Here is a 24,814-nt window from a genome sequence, read left to right as displayed (position 1 = left end):
AAAGGGGTTGTCCTGGTTCAGAGCTGAAACTGGCTATATCCTCTTCTTTACTCATTTAGGGTATATTCACACGACCGCATTTATGGGTCCGCAAAAGATGCAGACAGCACACCGTGTGAAGTCCGCATCCGTACTTCTGTTCCACGGCCCTGTAAAAAAGATAGAGCACGTCCTATTCTTGTCCGCAATTGTGGACAAGAATAGGCATTTCCGTCATAGGGATCCACAAAACACATACGGTCGTGTGAATGTACCCTTAGGGTACTTTCACACAAGCGTTATTCTTTTCCGGCATTGAGTTCCATCCTAGGGGCTCTATACCGGAAAAGAACTGATCAGTTTTATCCTAATGCATTCTGAATGGAGAGCAATCCGTTCAGGATGCATCAGGACGTTTTCAGTTCGGTCTTTTCGACTTTTCAGGACGGAGATAATACCGCAGCATGCTGCAGTTTTATCTCCGTCCAAAACTCCCAAACACTTGCCAGAATGCCGGATCCAGCATTTTTTCCCATTGAAATGCATTAATGCCTGATCCGTCCCCGAGTGTTCCGGCAAAACGGATCCGGCATTGCGGTCTGCGCATGCTCAGCACAAAATGTGAAAAAAAATAAATGCCGGCTCCGTTTTTCCGGATGACACCGGAGAGACGGATCCAGCATTTCAATGCATTTGTCATACGGATCAGTTTGCATACGTTTTGACGGATCCGGCAGGCAGTTTTGGCGACGGAACTGCCTGCCGGAATCCTCTGCCGCAAGTGTGAAAGTGCCCTAACTATGTATGAGTAGAGCCTCAGAGCATTTCCTTGCATCTCTAAGGGCAAGGTCTGTTTGTTGACTACTGGTGAGACTTGCGCCTAGCAGTGAGTAGAGATGTCCGTTCGCGAACGGCGAATGCGAATTTCCGCAAATGTTCGCGAACGGGCGAACCGCCATAGACTTCAATAGACAGGTGAATTTTAAAACCCACAGGGACTCTTTCTGGCCACAATAGTGATGGAAAAGTTGTTTCAAGGGGACTAACACCTGGACTGTGGCATGCCGGAGGGGGATCCATGGCAAAACTCCCATGGGAAATTACGTAGTTGACGCAGAGTGTGGTAAGTTGAATTTGCAATGCGATTAATATAACCTGCATTAATCGCATTGCGATTACAACTTAGATCTGAGTTCCTAATGGTTGTATTGCTAGAATTGACGAATATAACGAATATAGCACTATATTCTCAATCTTCATTATATTCTAGCAATACAACCATTAGGAACCCAGCTCTAAGTTGAATTCGCAATGCGATTACAACTTAGTCAAATTTGTGACACTGCAGCTTCAGAATGAATCTAAGATGGATGCTGTCCTTGCTTTTTGATAGGAGGTGGGAGGGTCTGGGAGGGAGGGTCTGCTGCTGATTGGCTGGAATGTGTCTGCTGACTGTGAGGTACAGGGTCAAAGTTTGCTCAATGATGATGTATAGGGGGCGGACCGAACATCGCATATGTTCGCCCGCCGCGGCGAACGAGAACAAGCTATGTTCGCCGGCGAATAGTTCAGGACATCACTAGCAGTGAGCCCGATCACATTACCGGCACAGATGGGCGTGAGGCTAGGGGGAGCATCAGAGCAAGGAAATGCTCCAAAACTGCAATAAAGGGCTGTCCAACCGTCCAACTGCAACACAGCAGTTTATGACCAGTTGACAGGATAGCATTGGACCATGCATGCGCAGCCTGTACTGCCATTTGTGGAATTGGTGATAATTCCAATAGCCAGACCACCATAGCCATTGATTTAAGGCATTTTTCAAAAAAGTTTGCATAATTGCTGTACTTATTTGTACAATCAAATGTGTTTGGGCTTCAGTAATGTTTTTTTTCAGCCATATTATTCCCCTCTTCAGCTGCACAGCTGGATGCATTTCTCTCAGAAGCAGGGGGAGTATCCTTTTCCTTACTTTCCACTATGTTTGTTTTCAGCTCTGGTGCTCACAGAACAGATAAGGAGGGGGAGATCACAGTTATATAAAGGCAGGACACTCTTATGATCTTTAGAAGCAGTGTAGAAGCAGTTCTCAGGATCTCAGCTAACTCTGACAAGCCCCCACTTCCTCTCTGCTGTCTTCTGTGTCTCTGACACTAAGGAAAGATCTGGCCTGACAACAGGCAGTGAACTGCAACTTAGATGGAAGTGAGACCTCTAGTGGCCATAACTTTACAGCTTTTTTTTCAAGTGGATGCAGGCATATATTTTAAATTAAGTGATTTAAAAATACATTATGCCATTCTCTATTAAATTAAATTGTGTAAAAGTACAGTGACTCTTTTAGAATAAAATTTTGCTGAGGAAACCGTTCAAACATAGCCAAAAACGGACTAAATTATATTTCTTGATATTTCGAATAAAGAAACATGGCTGCAGGACTTCATGTAAAATTTCTACTTTCTTCTGCCCCCCTGTATACTTAACTGGCCTAGGTGAGCATCCATGTATTCTCAAAGGGGAAATGGGAGAAGGTCACTGTCAGACACCTCTAGCAGTAGCGTATCTCTTCAAAGAACAAAAGCATTGGGCATGTCAAAATCCCACTTCTCGAGCACCTATCTCCAATCATCTGCTCTGTATGGTAGACTTTAGCCTGTCTGATATTATGCTACTTATAAAATTGAATCTAACAATCATATTACACCCAAAAAGTAATGATTTGCCTTGAGTACTCACCACACTTAAGCCAAGGAGCTCTCGATGAACATAGTCCAGATTTAGCCTGTCGAGGTTTTCCAAGTAATGCTGAAGACGAGTGTACGTGTACGGGTAACAGTAGGCAAACTGATAAACGTCATCTTCTCGGTCAAAGCAAAAAGCAAAAGACATGACATAGTTTTTGCGATGATCTGGGCACCGATAGTAGTAGACATTTTTGGAGGGCAGCCTCTGCCTGCAAAGAAATAAAGGATGTACAAGAGTAAATAGTGTCCGGGTAATCACCATGGCTGGTACAGTTTATGGTGCAACATATAACTTAAAAATGTTTTCTTATAATTTCCAAGAGCATGCATCATAGTGAGCTAAGACTCAGTAAACCTTTTGGAGATACACCTGACTCAATCCTGCTTCATCCAGTGGAGTGCAGGCTTGTGGGAGAGGGCAGTAAGAGACATGCAGAAGACATCTTTTCAATGAAGTATTTAGCGATTTACTACAATTGGTTTGTAAAACCTGCCCATGAGAGTTTTAAACAGGCAGTTCATGGCAAAAGGGGCCTGTGATTTGCCTACATTGCCACTCTAGCATTTTAACTTTTTGGAACTTCTGGATCTTGATTTCTGCTTTGACTTTGACCTTTCTGAATCTGAAATTACTTCCTGATATTGACCCTGCCTGTTATTTGACTCCGGGATTATACAGTACCCTTTTTGGCTCTGACACTATATCACATTGACACTTCTATTCTGTAGTGTCCACTTTTCAGCAGTCATCTCAATATTAGCACAGACAGGATTACAAGTAAAGTAAACACATATATAGATAACACAGCATCCAGCATTGACAATAGTTCATGGTCACAGCTCACTTTCTCCTGCTCCTTGCACAATGACCTCTGCATAGAATACAGAGTATGCCCACAACACTCATAGAAGTTAGTGAGCCATCTCCAGACTATAGGTTCCTATGGTCCATGTGGCTGCTACAAGCATATCTAGAAATGCTGATAGCAGCTTAGGCAAAATAGCCATGTCCATAATTACGGTATATAAAAAATTTACGGTAGAATAAATAAAAATTACAATAAGTAAATAAAAAAGAACATGTATCAGTATGTGGTTTTAATTAGTAAAACATATAAAGGCGTCACGTTCCCTTTAAGTAGAAACTATGGATTTCAACACAAATGGCATTTTCTAATGCTGGGGATCCACTTTGCAAATAGATTTTCATAGTTGTAAAATATCATCAACTTTATGGGCAACCCTATAACAAGGTCAGGAATGCAAATCCATTTACAATGACCGGGTGTAAGCAAATAATTTTACAAGCCTTATTTCGGTAAGCTCGGTATAAATTGTATAGACCTGTTTAATAAAGGAGATTTGTATTGATTTTTTTATGTATTTAAATAACCAGGATTGCTCTCCTCTGAGTCAGCAGATCATGTGGTCCTCAGCCTTGACTGGAGAGATGCAGGACTGCAGGTTGTCGCCTTAGGAGTGTAAATATTGGCTTAGAAAATTGGCGCTGAACACTTTAATTTTACTCAACACCTTCCATTTATCTGCCCATGTAATGCAGAGCTTCAAGACATAATTATTCTTATGAGAGGGAATTAAGGACTGAGCCAAACAGAGAAGACAAGGTTGTGAGGACATTTCTTATTTCATACCCTCAGCAAATAGTATATGTTGTATAGAAGGCAGTCTGGGTTATTCAACATCTAACCAAAGCTTGCTAAAATAGTGGATTTCCATATATATATATATATATATATATATATATATATATATATAATTTTATTTTATTACTTATTTATATAGCTCCAACATATTCCTCAGCGCTTTACAGACATTTGCACCACTCCCTGTCCTCAGTGGGGCTCACAATCTAAATTCTCTCTAAATGTCTTTGGTGTGTGAGAGGAAACCGGAGTACCCAGAGGAAACCCACCCAAACATGAGGAGAACATACAAACTCCATGCAGATGTTGCCCTTGGTTGAATTCAAACCTAATGTAAGGCACCAGTGCTAACCACTGACCCACTGCTAATAAAAATCCTTCAGTTGTCTCTTCAGTAGAGATAAGCGAATATCTCGAAACTTGATTCTGGTTTAATTTGAGCAAATTGGAACACCTTCGGTTTGGGTAGACCCGAATAGGATTGGTCGGCCGATTCGGGTCTACCCAAACCGAAGGTGCTCCAATTTGCCTGAAAATTTGTATATGACATTCTAAGGTCTCCTAGGATATTTCTTTCTTGTCTCTCATCTTTTTAAAATGATATCTCTCTCCTGAATCGAGGCACCAAAAATCTGGTTTCAGATCCACCCTTAAATTTTCCAAAAATTTGGGTAAAATCCGAATTGTTTAGATTCAATTTGTTCACCTCTACTCCTCGGCTGAGTTGTTAAAGAGGTTTTCCAAGTGTTTTATACTGATGACCTATACTCAGGATAGGTCAAGAGTATGTGATCAGTGAGGATCCAGGTCCCAGGCACTCCCACCAATCAGCTATTTGAAGAGACCATGGCATTCCCATGAGCAGCTTACCAAGCACAGTGCCATCCATTGAATAACTTGGTATTGCAGCTCAGTCCCATTTACTTGCATGACCCGAGCTGCACTTAGGCCATGTGATCGATAAATGTGATGTCACTGGCCTAGGAAGAGGTGAGCACCCCCATTGATCAGATACTGATGACTAGAGATGAGAGAATCTATTAGCTTTTTAGGTCCCGAATCGAACCAGAATCTTTTCTGGTTAGATTCGGACTAATCTTGTAAAATGGCATCCAGCGCATAAGCAATCAATAGTGTTCTGTCACCACCAAACAGGAGGTAATTGCAGACCGAGGGATGGGCGAGGGAAAATGAAAAAAAAAAACATAAAAAATTAACAAAACAAGATAGAAACTTTTCATAAAAATCTGTGTTTTAGAAGACTAGATGGGGTTATATACCAATTTTCAGGGCAATTGGAGCAACTTTGGTTCAGAACAAATAGATTCGGACCTGAACCAAACTTTTTGAAAAATTCGGCGAATCCAAAACGAACTATCCTGAGGATAGGTAATCACTATAAAGCACTCAGAAAACCCCTTCAAACCTCCTATGAACACTGAAACCCATTATTCTTGATCACTGAATAGCAAAAAGTTTCTGGGGTTGCATGCAAGTATGGAGAAATAAATGTTCTCTGGGATTTTGAAAAAAGGCCAATGGGTAGTAAATGGTATACAATAAAAACCAGAGCAGTTCTGCTGCCGTTCCTGCAGTGATCGTATACCTTATTTATGTGATCGTTGCAGACAAAGGCTGACCTCAGCATCACAGGGTCCCCCACACAGGAGTGGTGGGGGACATCACTTCCAATGTGGACAGGACCAGAGCTCTTCTTCCACCTAACGTATGCACAGACTGCTGATTCCACTTCATCTGCACATGTGCCAGGAGAGGAATGGTTTTGGCTCGGTCACAGTAGAAGTGATTTCCCAATCATAGCTCAGGCATATATCTGGGATATAGTAGGTAACACAGCTTGTTTATTTACACAGAAAACACCTATAGACGAAAGTTGGTAATATGCTTACCTTCACAGAGCTGGGTGTATCAGCCGCTTGGGAACCTGGCCATGTGGTGTGAGGAGCGTCACACCGCATGGCCAGGTTCCCAAGCGGCTGATCCACACAGCTCTGTGAAGGTAAGCATATTACAAACTTCCTTCTATAGGTGTTTTCTGTGTAAATAAACAAGCTGTGTTACCTACTATATCCCAGAAAACCCTGTAAAAAAATCGTTTTAGGAATTTCTATACTAAGAAATATCTCCCAAGGAACAGAACCATCTCGCTTGTGCCACCTTGTGGAATTGGTTCCCTATGAGTCAAAATTCACCTTTTCAACAAGCCTTGGAATTTGACAAGGAAATATAGCCAAGCCAAATATCCATCTGAAGATTTCAGGGTGCTTGCCCCTTGTCCCAGTATGGAGTAGGATTCTGGCTGGCTGGATGTGATATCTTGAATGCGGCTCACACAGGGTTCTGGATCTTCCAATGAGACCAGTCTTGTATGGAGACTTACTGGAAGAAGTCCATGGTATGGAGAAAGCACCCCAAAACTACATTCAGAAACCTGACAATGTGGCCATAACCTAAAGACATCTAGCACCCTGCCTAAACCCCTCTCTGAAGTTCTGAAAATCTTCACTTGGGCTTTGTGGTTGTCAGACTATCGAAATCTTGTAGCGATAGGAATTATCAGAGGTTTCCAACATTTGAGTCATCCAGCAGTCCTGTGCCTTTAGCGCAACTTTTTATTACATTTTATATTTTGCAGAATTTATTTTTCTCATGTTGGGCAGTGTGAAAATGCTTCCATATTTTAGCCACTCTAAGACCTTTATCTTCAATTTATTTTACCTCTCAGTGCAGAAGTTAAACATCTGCTTTATTACCCATCATGACACTAGCTCTATCCCTGCCTCTGGCTAAAATGTGCAAGTCTGGTTCCCAGGCCATCTGGCTTAAATATTTGTCTGTCGTACGTGTGACTCTGAGGCATTTTCTGCTTCTGAATACTTCTCTATACCGCAGTGAAAAGAAAATCTTATTTGTTTAGAAGGAGAAAAAAAAAAAAACTGTGGACACATTAGGTAGCGATCAGAGGATAAAGGCAATGATTTGAAAGCAAAAACAATATAATACAGTCAAGTTCAATATTCCAACACTCATGAGATCAGACATGCTGGAGAATCCAAATGTATATTTTCTATTTTGCATTATGATGTATTTTAAGGGGTTTTCCCATCTGAGATTTTTTATGGCATGCTATAAATGTCTGACAGATGCCTTCATCTGCATTCGGAACTCTGGAACTCTTATGATAGTGAATGTTTTTTATTTTTTTATTTTTAAATTTTTCATATCACACCTGATATTGATGATCTATCCTCAGTATCGGTGGGCGTCTGACTCCTGGAACCCCCATCGATCGGCTGTTTGAAGAAGGCTGCAGTGCTAGCGGCCTCCTCATAGATTTCCAAGCACAGAGCTGTACATTATATAGCAGCCTACTTGGTATTGTAGCCCAGGACCGAGCAGCGCCAAGGCCATGTGGCTGATGAACGTGATGTCACTAAACTAACAAGAGGTCGCGATGCTTGACAGGGGTGCCATGAGTCGGACTCCCCCAAATCAGGAATGGATGACCTATCCTAAGGATGGGTCTTCAATATCGAACTCCCAGTAAACCCCTTTAAAATAATAGTCCCCAAATCCTGTTTTCACTCAGGCCACTAATAATAGGCCAACACTGCCTGCCCTGCAGGGATCACTTCTCTGCAGTCTTCTCATTATCATCACAGGCAGGATTGCAATGAAACTAACTAACACCTAAATATAGAAAACACAACTGCCACCATTCACAATAGGAGATAGTCACAGCTTATCTAGTCTCCCTCCCTGCACAATAACCCCTGTTCAGTTCACAGAGCATGCCCACAACACTCTCCCATAGACATCAATGTATATCCCCTTTCTATTGTGCCCACTGTGCTGTAAAACCCATCTCGAAATGCTTTTAACAGCAGCTGAGGCAAGATGGCCCCTATCATCCTGTACATGATTTAAAAAATATATATATATACAAAATAAAAACTGATTAGAGAAGATGAATATATGCGTGTGTATCTGGTTTCAATTGGGAAACATATTGGTGATTAGTGATAGGCGGCAGGGGCTATATTCGAATTCGCGATATTTCACGAATATTTGGGCAAATATTCGTCATATATTCGCGAATTCGAGATTATTTTCTTAATCGCGAAAAAAATTGGCAATGTAATATTCGCGTAATGCATGCGAAATACAGGCGTGGGTCACTTTTGCTATATTTTCCAAGCTGCTAGAAGTTTTCTGAGACTGGAGAAAATAGTTGACACGGCAGAACATTAAAAATGGATTTACTGTATATGCAGTTAGAGTGCTCCAATATATTTGCGATTGCGCAAATCGGCACTAACGATGCAAATATTTTGCCGCAGTACGTGAAATTTCACATTTTAGCAGGTCTGCATATATGTATGGACAGCAGAACCTATCAGCTCCACTATATCAGGATATAACCTACACTGACTATCTCCCACTAACTATCTGTATTATATATATAAACTATCTATCTATTTACTGTAGTGTGGAAAGCACAGAGCACAGCAATGACACTGCTCTCTCTCTCTAAGAACTTTAAAAAACTGTAGAAAATGGCTGCTGCGGAGATTCTTATATAGTAAGGGGTAGGCAGCTTTCCTATTGGTTGCTAGGGATGTTGCTAAGCTCAGACAAAGACATTGCAGCATTCTCATTGGCCCACAAGCAAGAAGGGAGGTTACTGATGAAAAAAAAAATCGAAAATATTCGAAATTACGAATATATATCCCTATAGTCTAAATATTCGTGAATTCTCAAAGTGCCGATATTCGCGATCAACACTACTGGTGATATATTCCCATATTCTAGCATTTCTTGGAGATGATAACACAACATCTCTTTACTTAACCAATGTATTTGCTACCGAACAATACAGAACCCAGGGGCATAACTACCATAGCGGCAGACCACGCGACTGCTATGGGGCCCAGGGCAAGAGGGGGCCCGGTTTTAGTTGGAATTATCTCCTCTTCTACTGGAGGTGAAAAGTTGGTCAGGACTCTACCCTCTAAAGGAACAACGTTTAGCAAACGAGGCAGTGGAAAAAAATGGACCAAGGGTCATTGAAAGAGGTTTAGCCAGAAACCCTTCTGTCCTGTGTGGGGGGCCTGGTTTGATCCTTGCTATAGGGCCAATACTTCTCTATGTACACCATTGACAGAACCCCCCCAAAAATGGTAAGTAAGGGGTTAACGGTAAGATCCCCCGAGTCCTTATTCAGACTACAGCTTCTAAAAATAATGATATTAGGATTTTTTTCCCTGGCTAACGTATTCTTATCTCTCCTAGCACTTTGTAACCACTAATCTATTTAAGTGAGTCATGGGGAGACGGTGAGTTTGGTGTTTTGATACAGGCAGCAATAGTGAAAGCTAATAAGATTTTGATCTTATCCCAGAATTAAGGAGGGGGCGGCTGCATCTCTACTTTAGATCTTCCTTTCCGCGTTCCGCTAAGCCAAAAGACATTGCTTGACTCTTGAATTAACCTTTATTGTCCTACATGGTTGCACTATTTACTTTTTTCCCCTCTTTAGTACTTTTTTTTCTTTCTTGCGCGCGTTCTGCCTTCTGGAAAAGGACACCCACACACTGTGACAGCAGCTGCTCCTATTAATTTAAAGCCATTACAAAAATTAAAATTAAAACCAATTATGTTGGCTGGTTTATAGCCGGAAAACCGCTTCAGTGTGATTGTTCCCTCTGGTTATGGACACAAAAAAATAAATAAATAAGTAAAATTCCCAACCTAAAGCTGTCTGCCAGCAGAATACTAATAAACTCGGAAGCTGGCAGGACACGGTCACGTTCCAAGAAGAAGAAAATCATCAAGTGGCGACGAGCTGCGACAATTGCAGAGTTTTACATGTGCCAAGGTTATCGTTGCAGAAAAGTCAAGACATTAAGAACAAGCAGAGGCCTTAAAGGGTTTGTCCAGGGCTTGAATAGTGATCACGTATGCCTAGGGTAGGCCATCAACATCTGATCTGTGGGGGTCCGACGAGTTCAACAGCTGGAAGAGGCTGAGTTTACGTATCACATGCATCAGTCACATGGCCTTTCTGCAGCTCAGTTCCATTCACGTGAATTTGATTGAGTTGCAATACCAAGCACAGCCACTATACAATAGACAGTGCTGTGTATACTATGAAGAGGTTGCAAGCCCTTCAAACATTTGAGAGGTGGGGTATCGGGAACCAAACCCTTACTGGTTTGATGCTGATGATATTTTTAACAGATATGCTCATGTAATTGCTTACCTCATGCTCAGTTTGGCCTCTCCTGACCTGTTTTCACCATGTAAACCAATCCCTCTGGTTGGTTTCCTTCCAGTATGTAGCACTTCCTGTTTCTGTATCCGACCAAACCAATGGTGCACTTCTACTTCCTCTACCACAGCTTCAGCACCTGCCCTAACAACGCCCAGCTGGTTTATAGCTCCTCCCACCCAGCTAGTTACATAGATACTCTCCTATCACTGCCCTGCCCATGGACATGACATCACAGGAAATAAGACAGAGCTGCATGGACAGAGTCATGTGACCACAGTCCAAGGTGGAGGATAGAAGCAATAAACATAGAAGAAATACATTACAAAATTACAGCTACCTTCATAAAGGATTATTTTTAAAGTGGCTGTGCAAGAATAGAGGGGGGGGGGGGGGGCCCCATTCTGAGGGACCTGTAAACGGAAGCTTACCTGCTTCCCGATGCCAGCTGTCCGCTCCTTCTTTTTTCTGACTGTGATGCTCTGCTGGGCTCCAGAGATGTCAACATCCTGTTTGAAATCTCCGCAACCAATCAAAACGGCAGGAACCGGTTCCCCTTGCATCATGACAAATGGTCACATGGTCGCCAGGGGAGCCTGACACGGCCACGGCCTATGATTGGCAGCAATGTCAAACCAGATGCTGACATCGCTGGAGCCCAGCAGAGAATCGCAGGCTGAGAGAAGAAGGAGCAGGAAACTGGCGCCAGGAAGCAGGTAAGTAAGTATACCTTTTGCAGGTCCTGCAGACTGGAAGGATTTGCCAAAAACACCACCGGAAAACCCCTCTAAGGGATAATTTATATACCATATATGACCATAGACTTTAATATTTTTGCCATCCATGAGCAATTCAGCATCTGTCCCCATTGCGTTATTACCGAAGCCTCCTAGATGGGCTCTTCCTCCAAAGCTTTAGCTTGCAGCTCTTTTTTTTTTTTACAAGCCGCGCTGTATTTCAAGTTTAGTGCTCCTTTAAGTAAAAAAAAAATTGAGAATTCAATTATTGCTCTCCCTCTAATGCATGTCATTTCGCTAAAGCTTGACTTCGGGCACGTACAGAAGATGTCCAGAATCTTAAGAAAATTGTAAACGGGTTTGACCAAAAAATCTGTTATCTGCTGTTAAGCTTTATATTAAAATGCAGCAATTTCCTCCTGCTAATATCGGCCTTGCTTGCTTAAGAGCCTCCGTCTTTAATGGTCCTGTCTGGCTTATAATGGTTAGATAATCAAAACCATTAAAATCATTTCCCAACATCATCTTCTTTCTGCCTGTATGGCTCTTGTCAAAGTCAACAGAATTCAAAGTAATATGACGGTCGGGTGATAAAACAAATAAAAACTGCAGGAACTTTAGAAGATCGATGGAAAAGAAAATTAGCAATGATGTGGTCTGAACCGAAGCTGCGACAGCGCGAGTGATTGCTATCCGCGGCTCCAGCCATGGCATAAAGCGTGGTGATAACTTTCAGCGCTACTGCTCTTCAATGATACAATGGTTAAGTGATTTTATATATTTTCCATTGCCAGGAATGAAGGTTTTGATTAGAAAGGATGATAATCAGGCAGGATATAGGCTGTGAGGGCATGGATTATTGCTATAATGGATGATAGCCAATTATATAGTTTTTGTGCTGATTGATTCCTTAAGGGAAATGTATCATCAGAAAATGACCCATCCTTAAAAGAGTTGTCCAGTAATTCGACGGTCTATCGTCAGGAAATAATATCTGATCGGCAGGGTCTGAAACCCTGAACCCTCACGATCAGCTGTTCGGGGGTACCTGTCGTGCCGGAAGCCCGCGCCAGTACTACACAGATCTATCCATTGCGTAGTCGATGAAGATGGTAACTGCAATGGGACCAGCGCCGCATTTACCAACTTTTTCCAGTACACAATAGACAGAGCCATGTAGTTCCAGGACTTACGTCCGGCATCAGAGCTACAACGAAACAGCTGATTGGTAGGGGTGTTGGGTGAATGTATCATCAGAAAATGACCCATTCTTAAAAGGGTTGCCCAGAATTTTGATGACCTATCCTCAGGAATCAATATCTAATTGGCAGGTTCCGAAACCCTGAACCCTCACCGATCAGCTGTTTGGGGTTACCTGTGGTGCCGGAATTAGGCGCCAGTACTACACAGATCTATCCATTGCATAATAGACAAAGATGGTAACTGCAATAGGACCAGCGCTAAAGTTGCCAATTTTGTCTAGTACACAACGGATAGTGCCATGTAGTTCCGGCACTGACTTCCAACACCAGAGCTACACGAAACAGATGATTGGTAGGGGTGTCAGACCCTTACCTAATAATTTATTGAGTATCCTGAAGACAGGTCATCAGTGTCAAAGTCCTGGACAACCCCTTTAAGGGTGCATCCTGTTTATCCTTCTGGTGATTTTATTTAGTTTGCTTTTTATCTCCTCCTTTGGAGAGTAGTATGAGGAATTTTTTGTGGTAGTTAGATTTGTTACTGTCATCATTTTAGGGTACATATAATGTATTGAAAAAATAATTTCATTAGAAATAGGAAAAACAACAATTCCGTAATTTTTTTAAGTGTTTTTTTTTTTTAGAGGGGGTTGCATTCTGTTTTATTTTTCTTTAGTCCCTCTAGGGGACTTGAGCATTTAAGAGACTAATCGCTGATCTAATATACCGTTATACTACTCTACTGTTATGCTTGTCAAAATATCTCAGACAACATGCGTCCATGGCACAGCTTAATAAGAATATTACAATCAGTGATGGCCAGTTCGCCGTGTTCGCCTGCGAACACATGCGAGCTGCCATCTTAAATCACAAGTCCGGCGAGGCACAGGTAAGTCCTTACCTGTGCCTGCGCCGCGAGCTGGTCTGAAACAAATGCGGTCACCGGGAGCAGGCAGTTCCGAGAACAGCCCGATGAAGGCCCCCGGCGGCTGTTCTCAGAACTGCCTGCTCCCGGTGACCGCATTTGATTTCGGAACAGCTCGCGCACAGGCACAGGTAAGGACTTACCTGTGCCTCGCCGGACTTGTGATTTAAGATGGCAGCTCGCATGTGTTCGTGGGCGAACACGGTGAACTGGCCATCACTGATTACAATATCCTTCATTAGGTTCTGACTGCCATGACAACCCATCAGCAACCCCATGATCACATAGGGGGGGGGGGGGGGAAGATTCCTGATTCAAAACTCAAAATCCCCTCTTAAAGGGGTTTTCCCAGAAATAGAATATTGATGACCTATCCTCAGCATAAATCATCAATATCTGATTGGTGGGGATATGACTCCTTGGTGCCCCTGACGATTAGCTGTTTAAAAAGGCTGCGGTGCTCTGGTGAGGGATGCGGCCTCTTCCCAGGTCAGTGGTGTCACATTCATTGGTCCACATGGCCTATGGGCTAGTCAGTCCCATCCAAGTTGAGCTATGTACAATACCAAGCACCATCACTATACAATGCAGTGTTTGGTAAGCTGCAAGGAGGACACAGCACTCACCGGAGTGCCTCTTCAAGCAGCTGATTGGTGGGGGTGTCTGACCTGTTCACATATGAATGACCTATATTGAGGATAGGTCATGGATATTGCTCCCACAGCACAACCTATTTAATGCTGGTCTGGATTCAAGGAAGCTTCTTTCCATGAATTAAGGGCAAGAATGCCACAACAATAAACTGAGCCAAAGCATCCATAGGTAAGTACCCAGAGAAATAAACCTCAGAGACACATCACACTGTGGGCAAGAATATTTCTCCTCCGAGATTGAATCCTGCTTTAAGTGCTCTTTATGGAAAGTAAAATCTTTTTGGCACAGTTCACTGAAGTCAATGCAGACGCGGAGGATTAATAGTATTGCTTTTGTTATTGCCAACGTTAATTAGAGGAGTCTCGCTGAATATCCATCATTTATCTTTTATAGTTAAGCCGTGCAGCACAAAGTCTGTCTACCTCCACACCGATCCAGATTGTTCATTCCTAGGTAGAAAATGAAAAAAACAACAACTGTTCAACAAATTTTAACAAATTTTAGGAAACTGAAAAAAATAAATATAGGGAAAAGAAAAAAAATGCTAATTTGATTATTTATGAAAATGACTTTTACATTAACAGGATCTCTCAGCTATGATCTGATCACTGGGTATCCAACTACTTTGATCTCTGGTTGGATCGACTCTAATATGGAAGGCTCATCAGTGCCTCCACAGACGAAATTAAGTATTGCACAGTCTTCATTGAAATCAATGATCTGTCTGTGTAAAGCGTGGTTGTGCTAGGTCCTCCAGAGCTGTAAACTCTCTGACTTGGCAGAGTCCTGAATGGCGGACCATTTAGCTGCATAGCCGAATAAGTGTCGGATCATGGGGGTCTGACTGCTGGTGCCAGAACCATCATGAAAACCCAGGCCTTTCCACCTCTGCTTGAATGGAACATTGGTTGGTCATGCATGTGTGATGCTGCTCTATTCAGCTCTATGGGACTGTAGAGGATAGTCAAGCACTTATCCAACAGTCCCATAGAGTTGAATGTTGAAGTGTTCCAGTTTAATGGGGAGTGATCAGTGGGGGTCTTATTGGTTGGACCCCTACTGATCAGACACCTACCATATCTGTCACGGGGTTCCGAAGGTGCACTCGGTCCCCCATTACCCGCAGACCTGTTGCTTAGCTTTGGGAATGAGTATCTGTGTTTGACCTCATTCCCAGGGCGGCTTTACTAGCTGGGTGGCTCCCCGCTCCTAAGTCTGCCTTGAGCGCCGAGCTGATCACTCGGTGCTCGACTGGTTGGTCTGTCGGTCATGTGACGCTGGCCACGTCACATGACCCTCACTCCCCACTATAAAGACAGGCAGCCTGCTGGCCACAAGTTGCCTGTTAATTTCTAGGTTCCTGGCTATTTGTTGGACTGCTGAATACTTACCTGATCCTGTTCCCTGACGATCCTTTGCCTGCTCCTCCTGTACTGCGCATCCGTCCTGGTATTGTGACCTCGGCTCCCACCTGACTACTCTTTTAGGACTCCTCTTGTACTTCTCTGCTCTCCTGGTATTTGACCCCACCTTCTCCTGACCATTCTTTGCTTAATCCTTTGTTCTGCGTAGCTCTCTTGGTTCTGACCCGGTCCGTTCATGTTCCGTATTTTGTCTTGTCTGTCTTCCCTGCACATATCCTAAGTTAGGGACTGTCGTCCAGTTGTCCCCTGTCATCAGGACTCGTGAGGCAAGTAGGCAGGGCCAGGGGTGAGGGTGGAGCGCAGTGGTCACTATCCTTCCCCCTGTGTGTGTGTGGACGTGACCGTTACAATATCATAGCATAAGTTGTCTTCATGGTCCTTCCAACTTTACCAATAAAACTTCATTCAGCTGCAGTCAATCTCAAAACCGCACCAATCTGCATGTCCTCATTGTTTTGGTTTGAAGTGTGAACCCGGCCAATAAATTTGGTGCACATCGACACACCGACAAGTTATGCCACACCATGGATAGAGGTGCATAACAGATTTTGCACAGAAGAAGTTAAATATGCCGCAGTGAAGGGTGATGACATACGATTTTACTTTTGGAAATGTCCAGGCTAACGGCTGACGGTTGAAGTCCAAAGGTTCTAATCACCAGGTTGTCCTCAGATCCCTCACCGTCTAATTTCCAACATGAAACATTTTTTTCTGTGCTTGATAAGCAAATGCATTGTCTGACAGCGCAGGTAGCACTGTTTTCTCTGAAAATGATACATAAAAGGAAAATGCATCCATTGTTTCTTAAGCTGTCTTTGTGCATCTGACACAAGCATTCAACGTCTCTATTAAAATCAATAAGATCCCCTGGTAAATAACTACATTCGGGCGTTATGGAAAATAGCAATTCATAAAGCTATATGAAAAGGAGGAATCAATAGCTCCCCTCAAACGGAATACCTCGGGGGTTAAGTGTATACATGTGCATCAATACGTCTCACTCATTACATAAGATGACAGACACGGCATTGATTAGTACAATGATCACAGGCACATTGCATGCATCAATCCAGCCGGTACAGTTAGAGCAAAAAACACAAACTAAATGGCTCGAGGAGAGCACTCTACAGATACAATGGAAATATCAGATCCGAGAAAGGTCCATACTGCGTGCATTTTATTCAGTGGTTGACCTCAGGTTGGTGGAGTAAGAGGTTGCCCTTTAAATATAATTTTATTGTAACAAATAATGATAACAAAATCAAGGTAAAAGAAGCCCCAAAATAATGACTATTCCCTACTCATTGACAAGGGAGAACAGTGCACTCTAGGTAGTGACCTGTTATGTTAGAAGTAGGACATGTCATTTCTGTAACTTCTTAGCAAGGAGATTAAAGAGACAGATCCAATCAGTTTACAGGATTGATAAGGGCCTGGAAATTGGGAAAGTCCTAGTGGGGATCAGCATGGCTACCTAAAGGAGTAATAGTAACTGCTGGCTTGTCAAATGTTCTCCTCAAGAGCGTAATGAGTATCCATGGGGCCCCACAGCAGAGCTTGGAATGGGGCCCTACTTCACCATGACCACCTTCAACAGCAAGTTCAGAACAGCTTATACTTTTTTTTAAATGCATTTGGTTAATGCACACACAGATATCATAATGTTGGGATGATGCACATAGTACAGAAATAATACACACAGTGATGTCACAGTACAGTGATAATAAACCAAGTGATGTCACAGTACAAAGATAATAACCCAATGATGTCACAGTAGAAGGATAATAAACCCAGTGATGTCACAATACAGGGATAATAAACACAGTGATGTCCCAGTACAGGGATAATAAACCAAGTGATGTCACAGTACAGGGATAATAAACCAAGTGATGTCACAGTACAGGGATAATAAACACAGTAATGTCACAGTACAGGGATAATAAACACAGCGATGTCACAGTACAGGGATAATATACACAGTGATGTCACAGTACAGGGATAATATACACAGTGATGTCACAGTGCAAGGATAATATACACAGTGATGTCACAGTACAGGGATAATATACACAGTGATGTCACAGTACAGGGATAATATACACAGTAATGTCACAGTACAGGGATAATAAACACAGTGATGTCACAGTACAGGGATAATACACACTGTGATGTCACAGTACAGGGATAATAAACACAGTGATGTCACAGTACAGGGATAATAAACACAGTGATGTCACAGTACAGGGATAATACACACAGTGATGTCACAGTACAGGGATAATAAACACAGTGATGTCACAGTACTGGGTTAATAAACACAGTGATGTCACAGTACAGGGATAATAAACACAGTGATGTCACAGTACAGGGATAATAAACACAGTGATGTCACAGTACTGGGTTAATAAACACAGTGATGTCACAGTACAGGGAGAATATACACAGTGATGTCACAGTACAGGGGTAATAAACCCAGTGATGTCACAGTACAGGAAGAATAAACATAAAGTAAATTACAGGGGAAAGATAGTATATAAATGATGTGATCACTGTCACATGTCAAAAAATGCTTGATAGGGAATGTCTCTCCCCTGACTGGATGTATGAAATGGTCACCTTTGATCATCAGGCAGCAGTTGACACATCTCAAGCATGGGAAGCAACCAGATTTCCGTATGGACAGTAAAGTCTGTGTAGGGCTCATATTATACGATACATCAGCAAAAACCAGTTGGTCCCTAAGATTCCTGGACCTAAGTTTTTGTTTTGTATTTTTTATTGTGATATTGTAATGAACTTTTTAACTTATAGAATAGATATAAATGATCATTTTACAAATATGGAGAAAAAAACGCATGCAAACATAAAAAAAATCGCATGTATATCGCATCAAAACTGCAAGGGCACTAAAACTACAGAAACGGATACCAAAAATCCAGACCATGTATTTACATCAACCGGATTAAGATATAAAAGACTGGACTTGCAGACATTGAATGTAGCCACTGAAGAAGGGGAAAGCATTCCCCGAAACGCGTCTGGTATTTCCATACTACATTTAATGACTCAATTGCTATAAATGGGAAAGAATATCTGATAGTATGCAAAAGTCTGAAGCGCTTCAGCAAATTAAATGGGATCGGAGACATAAGAACATTGTATTCGAACTTCTTCCCGCGAGATGCAGAGTGGATCCCGTGACACGCCAATACTGAACACAGCGCGAGACGCCGAGACCCAGCACAGCCTCGTCACTTGGCTGAAATCTTCTAGCTGAGACGACGGACCCCACTCGATAACATCCAGCGCAGTGGTATTGATCACAACTCCGGGTAATCCCACTGAAGTGGGACGCCACAGCGGGTCTACCGATGGAACTGTGAGTAAAACACCCATTTGGGCTCATATTGCCTACAATTCCAAAACATTATATGCACTTATAGGATTTGACCTAGAGCCTATCATTCAATCAGTTAGCTAATATAAGGAAGACACACAACTATTTATTGTCCCCAGTGCTTTTTATGTTAATATTTTATGTGAATATTTTATGCGAATATTTTATTGTAAATTTTATGTAAAAATTCTATATTATTATATAAAGCTACTACTTTTAGACCTGCCAGCTGGTGAGTGCCTGCTTTTATTTCTAATTTATATATTTCTCTATGTGGGATGAATAGGTGAATCATCCAAAAAGCAGAGCACCTTAACCACAGTAACAGATACGGGTGAGCCACGATATATAAATATACAATTCCAAAACACCCATAAAATGGAAATGGTGTAATAAACGGCAACTGTATATGATCTGTATAACCAATTATCAAAAGTGGAACCATTCAACAAGTTTTATTCATATAGTGTCTGCAACAATTTAGCTATATTGAACTTTTGAACTGTCGGAGAGTAGGAAAGGATTGTGGGTCACTTATCTACGCATACATGGACTAATCTCATCATCTCTTCTATTTATGAAAGATTGTGAAGAATTTAATGGTCTATATACATTTATAAATCAACTGGACTATGTCGAATCCATTTATTACCGCCATCAAGCACTATATTGGCGGCTATAGATCCGTACTACAAACAATTTGCTACAGTGTATGACCTATACACATTTGGTCTGAGACTTATACGCATTATCCGTTTTTATTTTGTGCACCTATTCATGTACATGGTTTTACGCTTTTTAGATGTTTTAGGTGTTAGGTTTAGATTTTTTGAGTGACATTAATAAACATATGGAATATCACATAATTTTGATACATTGCGTCCATGTGACTAATAATTACGTATATTGATTCATGATTCATTGCACATGCACTTTGTATATACAGTATATATTTATATATACACTCACCTAAAGAATTATTAGGAACACCTGTTCTATTTCTCATTAATGCAATTACCTAGTCAACCAATCACATGGCAGTTGCTTCAATGCATTTAAGGGTGTGGTCCTGGTCAAGACAATCTCCTGAACTCCAAACTGAATGTCAGAATGGGAAAGAAAGGTGATTTAAGCAATTTTGAGCGTGGCATGGTTGTTGGTGCCAGACGGGCCGGTCTGAGTATTTCACAATCTGCTCAGTTACTGGGATTTTCACGCACAACCATTTCTAGGGTTTACAAAGAATGGTGTGAAAAGGGAAAAACATCCAGTATGCGGCAGTCCTGTGGGCAAAAATGCCTTGTGGATGCTAGAGGTCAGAGGAGAATGGGCCGACTGATTCAAGCTGATAGAAGAGCAACGTTGACTGAAATAACCACTCGTTACAACCGAGGTATGCAGCAAAGCATTTGTGAAGCCACAACACGCACAACCTTGAGGAGGATGGGCTACAACAGCAGAAGACCCCACCGGGTACCACTCATCTCCACTACAAATAGGAAAAAGAGGCTACAATTTGCATGAGCTCACCAAAATTGGACTGTTGAAGACTGGAAAAATGTTGCCTGGTCTGATGAGTCTCGACTTCTGTTGAGACATTCAAAGGGTAGAGTCCGAATTTGGCGTAAACAGAATGAGAACATGTATCCATCCTCTGATGGCTACTTCCAGCAGGATAATGCACCATGTCACAAAGCTTGAATTATTTCAAATTGGTTTCTTGAACATGACAATGAGTTCACTGTACTAAAATGGCCCCCACAGTCACCAGATCTCAACCCAATAGAGCATCTTTGGGATGTGGTGGAACGGCAGCTTCGTGCCCTGGATGTGCATCCCTCAAATCTCCATCAACTGCAAGATGCTATCCTATCAATATGGGCCAACATTTCTAAAGAATGCTATCAGCACCTTGTTGAATCAATGCCACGTAGAATTAAGGCAGTTCTGAAGGTAAAAGGGGGTCCAACACCGTATTAGTATGGTGTTCCTAATAATTCTTTAGGTGAGTGTATATAGTGTATATATATTGTAAGAGAGGGTCTGGAGTGGTAGTGGATGGAAGATACGTGCCACCGGGGGTCTTGGCCCCGGTGGAGTAAGAGCCGGGTCTTTTGTGTTTTGTCAGTCTACACTGATCCTGGCAGGTTGGTTATCTCTGGCCTTAGTTGGGTAGGGAAGGAGTTAATCCTTCACTATGCTCGGTGGGTGTGGTCTGCCTGCTACACCCAAGGCTGTGAATATAGGTTTGATGCTCACTGACTGTGGGGCTGATGAAGTGTGGTCTCCTGTCTCACTGCAGGAAGCTGTATGGGAGGCTGATCGCACTGTCGGGCTGAGCTCTGTAGTCCGCTCGTCTAACAAAGACTGCCCAATTGCTGCAGGCTCAGCGAAGGACCAAAAGAAGGGATCCTGTGGCCGGAGCCAATCCCTTGTCCAGGCCGACATGTGGCCTGTCTAACTTGCACGAACTTGGACAAACCCGCCCCACAACAAGGTGTAGTACTGATCACGGATGTGAGAGACTGTGTAAACAGGCACCAAGATGCCTGCAGCGTTTGGAGCTCCGTTGTGGGAGGTGGGGTTTATGAACATTGCTGTTGTGTGAATTGCACAGTTTTGATGTGATGCACTGGAGTGAATAAAAGAGCACGGTTTGGACACAAAGCCTGTCTCCTGAGCCTCTATACTGCCACTGCTACCATCTGCCTACCAGAGCAAACCCCCACAATATATATATATATATACAGTACAGACCAAAAGTTTGGACGCACCTTCTCATTCAAAGAGTTTTCTTTATTTTCATGACTATGAAAATTGTAGATTCACACACTGAAGGCATCAAAACTATGAATTAACACATGTGGAATTATATACATAACAAACAAGTGTGAAACAACTGAAAATATGTCATATTCTAGGTTCTTCAAAGTAGCCACCTTTTGCTTTGATTACTGCTTTGCACACTCTTGGCATTCTCTTGATGAGCTTCAAGAGGTAGTCCCCTGAAATGGTTTTCACTTCACAGGTGTGCCCTGTCAGATTTAATAAGTGGGATTTCTTGCTTTCGAAATGGGGTTGGGACCATCAGTTGCGTTGAGGAAAAGTCAGGTGGATACACAGCTGATAGTCCTATTGAATAGACTGTTAGAATTTGCATTATGGCAAGAAAAAAGCAGCTAAGTAAAGAAAAACGAGTGGCCATCATTACTTTAAGAAATGAAGGTCTGTCAGTCAGCCGAAAAATTGGGAAAACTTTGAAAGTAAGGGCTATTTAACTATGAAGGAGAGTGATGGGGTGCTGCGCCAGATGACCTGGCCTCCACAGTTACCGGACCTGAACCCAATCGAGATGGTTTGGGGTGAGCTGGACCGCAGAGTGAAGGCAAAAGGGCCAACAAGTGCTAAGCATCTCTGGGAACTCCTTCAAGACTGTTGGAAGACCATTTCAGGGGACTACCTCTTGAAGCTCATCAAGAGAATGCCAAGAGTGTGCAAAGCAGTAATCAAAGCAAAAGGTGGCTACTTTGAAGAACCTAGAATATGACATATTTTCAGTTGTTTCACACTTGTTTGTTATGTATATAATTCCACATGTGTTAATTCATAGTTTTGATGCCTTCATAGTCATGAAAATAAAGAATTTGAATGAGAAGGTGTGTCCAAACTTTTGGTCTGTACTGTATATATATATATATATATATATATATATATATATATATAAAATGGCGGCACCGACTATATAGTTTATAGAAGGGTGCTATGTCCCAGGGTATTGGCTAATGACCCAAAAATAGTGAAGAAAATTGTACAGCGCTCCAAGGTATAAAAATCGTAAAAAATGTATTTACCCATGTGGTACAGTGCAGCAAAGTTTCGGCTCATCCATAGAGCCTTTCTCAAGCCCTCAGGCTCTATGGATGAGCCGAAACATCTCTGCACTGTACCACATGGGTAAATACATTTTTCATGATTTTTATACCTTGGAGTGCTGTCCAATTTTCTTCACTATATATATATAAAATGAAATAATGGCATATGATATCAGTATTACAATGTTGCAGTAATTACATAGAGAAAAATGAAAAAGAAACTCTAGCTGTAATTCAGAGAGGGAAAGCGTAGCAAACAACAACCAAGAGAATGCTGCAGAAAGAATCAACTGGACACTGTAAAGACAAGTAGTGAGCTATGAAGATCAGAGCATTAAAGTCAACAAGGAAAATGGAAAAAAGACAATTCATTGATTATAGATAGTGATGAATCTAGAGCACGAGAAAAATAGGTAGGTAACAGTCCCATTACACCTTCAGATGAAGCAGGAGATTGTCGGGAGGGATGGATTCCTTCCTGGCAATCGCCTGCTCCGTATCGCCTCCTCAGTATGGGGACAAGCAATCGCTCATGCCATTGTTCGTTCCCATCACTGAATCACTGTTTTCTGGCCACAGATTGTGACTACATGGCACGATCTGCTGCCGACAAAGAGGATTTTTACACCCGTTAAAAGATTACGATTACCCAGTGAACGAGTTTGCTCGTTCATTGGGTAGTGTTACACTGCCAGATCATCACTAACGAGCATTCATACGATCTTCACGATTATCTTTAGGTGTAATAGGGCTTTAAGTGAAGACACATCGATCCAAGTTAAAGAGGTGAAAATAGATAAATTAAGAAATCAAATTACAGTTAAAACATACTAAAGACAATATGTAGCAATGTATAAAATTAAGTTAATAATACCTTCTCATTAAATTGTTTTCATGGTTTCATTGAGACCATCTGGGAACAGGGTTTTCAATTTAAAAATCCAATATGATTCTTTATTCACAAATCTATTGAATCTAAAAGGTTGGGGGGTTAACTGGTCAATAACGGTCAAGCTGAGATGACTGGGGTCTTTGTCATGAACTTGGGCAAAGTGTCTAGAGACACTATGTAAAAGAAAGCCTTTTCTTAGGTTCTATTGATGTTTGTTAAGTCGATTCCTAATGGGTTGTATGTACCGCCCCACATATTGAATATTGCAGCTATATTGTAGCAGATAAATTACATAATTACTGGCAGATGTAAAATAATACTTGATATTAAAAGATTCACCTGTAGATTGAGAACAAAACGCAGTAACGTTATGTCTGATAGTATCACAGCATGCACTTTAGGGACTTCCAGATTTATTACAACCTTTCAGTAAACCAGAAACAACAGATCCAATCATGGAGGGCGTTTTCATTCTACTGGGTGATAAAAGACCTTTAAAGTTCTGGGCTCTTCTAAAAGTGACATCTGGGTAATATGTTCTTTAAAATAGGGTCATTTAATGAAATAGGCCAATGTTTACGTAAAATATTCTTAAAAGTTGCAACAAAATTACAATGAATCTGTAAAGTAGCGTTATTGTGTCTAGTCGGGGATAAGCACTAGGCCTAAGTGTGAGCGCTGATTTTTTTTCAAGCCAGATGTGAAAATACTCTTAGGGTAGTCCTTATCAGTACATAGAGAGGTAAGGGCCCCATAGCAGGGATTAAACCAGCCCCCCCCCCCCCACAGGACAGAAGGGTTTCTGCCTAAACCTTTTTCAATGACCCTTGGGCTATTTTTCCACTATTAGAGGGTAGAGTCATGACCAAATTTTCACCCCCAGTAGAAGAGGAGATGATCCCAACTAAGACTGGGCCACCTCTTGCCCTGGGCCCCATAGCAGTCGCATGGTCTGCCGCTATGGTATTTACGCCCCTGGTCCTTTGTGAAACGACCGTTGTGAAACACGGATGGCGTCCGTGTGCGTTCTGC

At 42.0% G+C, this 24,814-nt stretch overlaps 1 protein-coding gene across 1 annotated transcript in view; it reads right to left on the bottom strand.

The window, feature by feature from the left end:
- The window catches only part of AGBL4 (AGBL carboxypeptidase 4), a 1,824,141-nt gene that overhangs the window by 976,857 nt on the left and 822,470 nt on the right, over positions 1-24,814 (bottom strand). Inside the window, exon 5 of the mRNA XM_040408812.1 lies at positions 2,716-2,932. Coding sequence (XP_040264746.1) covers positions 2,716-2,932 — 217 coding nt within the window. The remainder of the gene's footprint in view (positions 1-2,715; positions 2,933-24,814) is intronic.

The sequence above is a fragment of the Bufo bufo genome, chromosome 9 (genome assembly GCF_905171765.1).
Source record: "Bufo bufo chromosome 9, aBufBuf1.1, whole genome shotgun sequence".
NCBI classification, from domain to species: Eukaryota; Metazoa; Chordata; class Amphibia; order Anura; family Bufonidae; genus Bufo; species Bufo bufo.
This window is presented reverse-complemented; position numbering and strand designations above follow the sequence as displayed.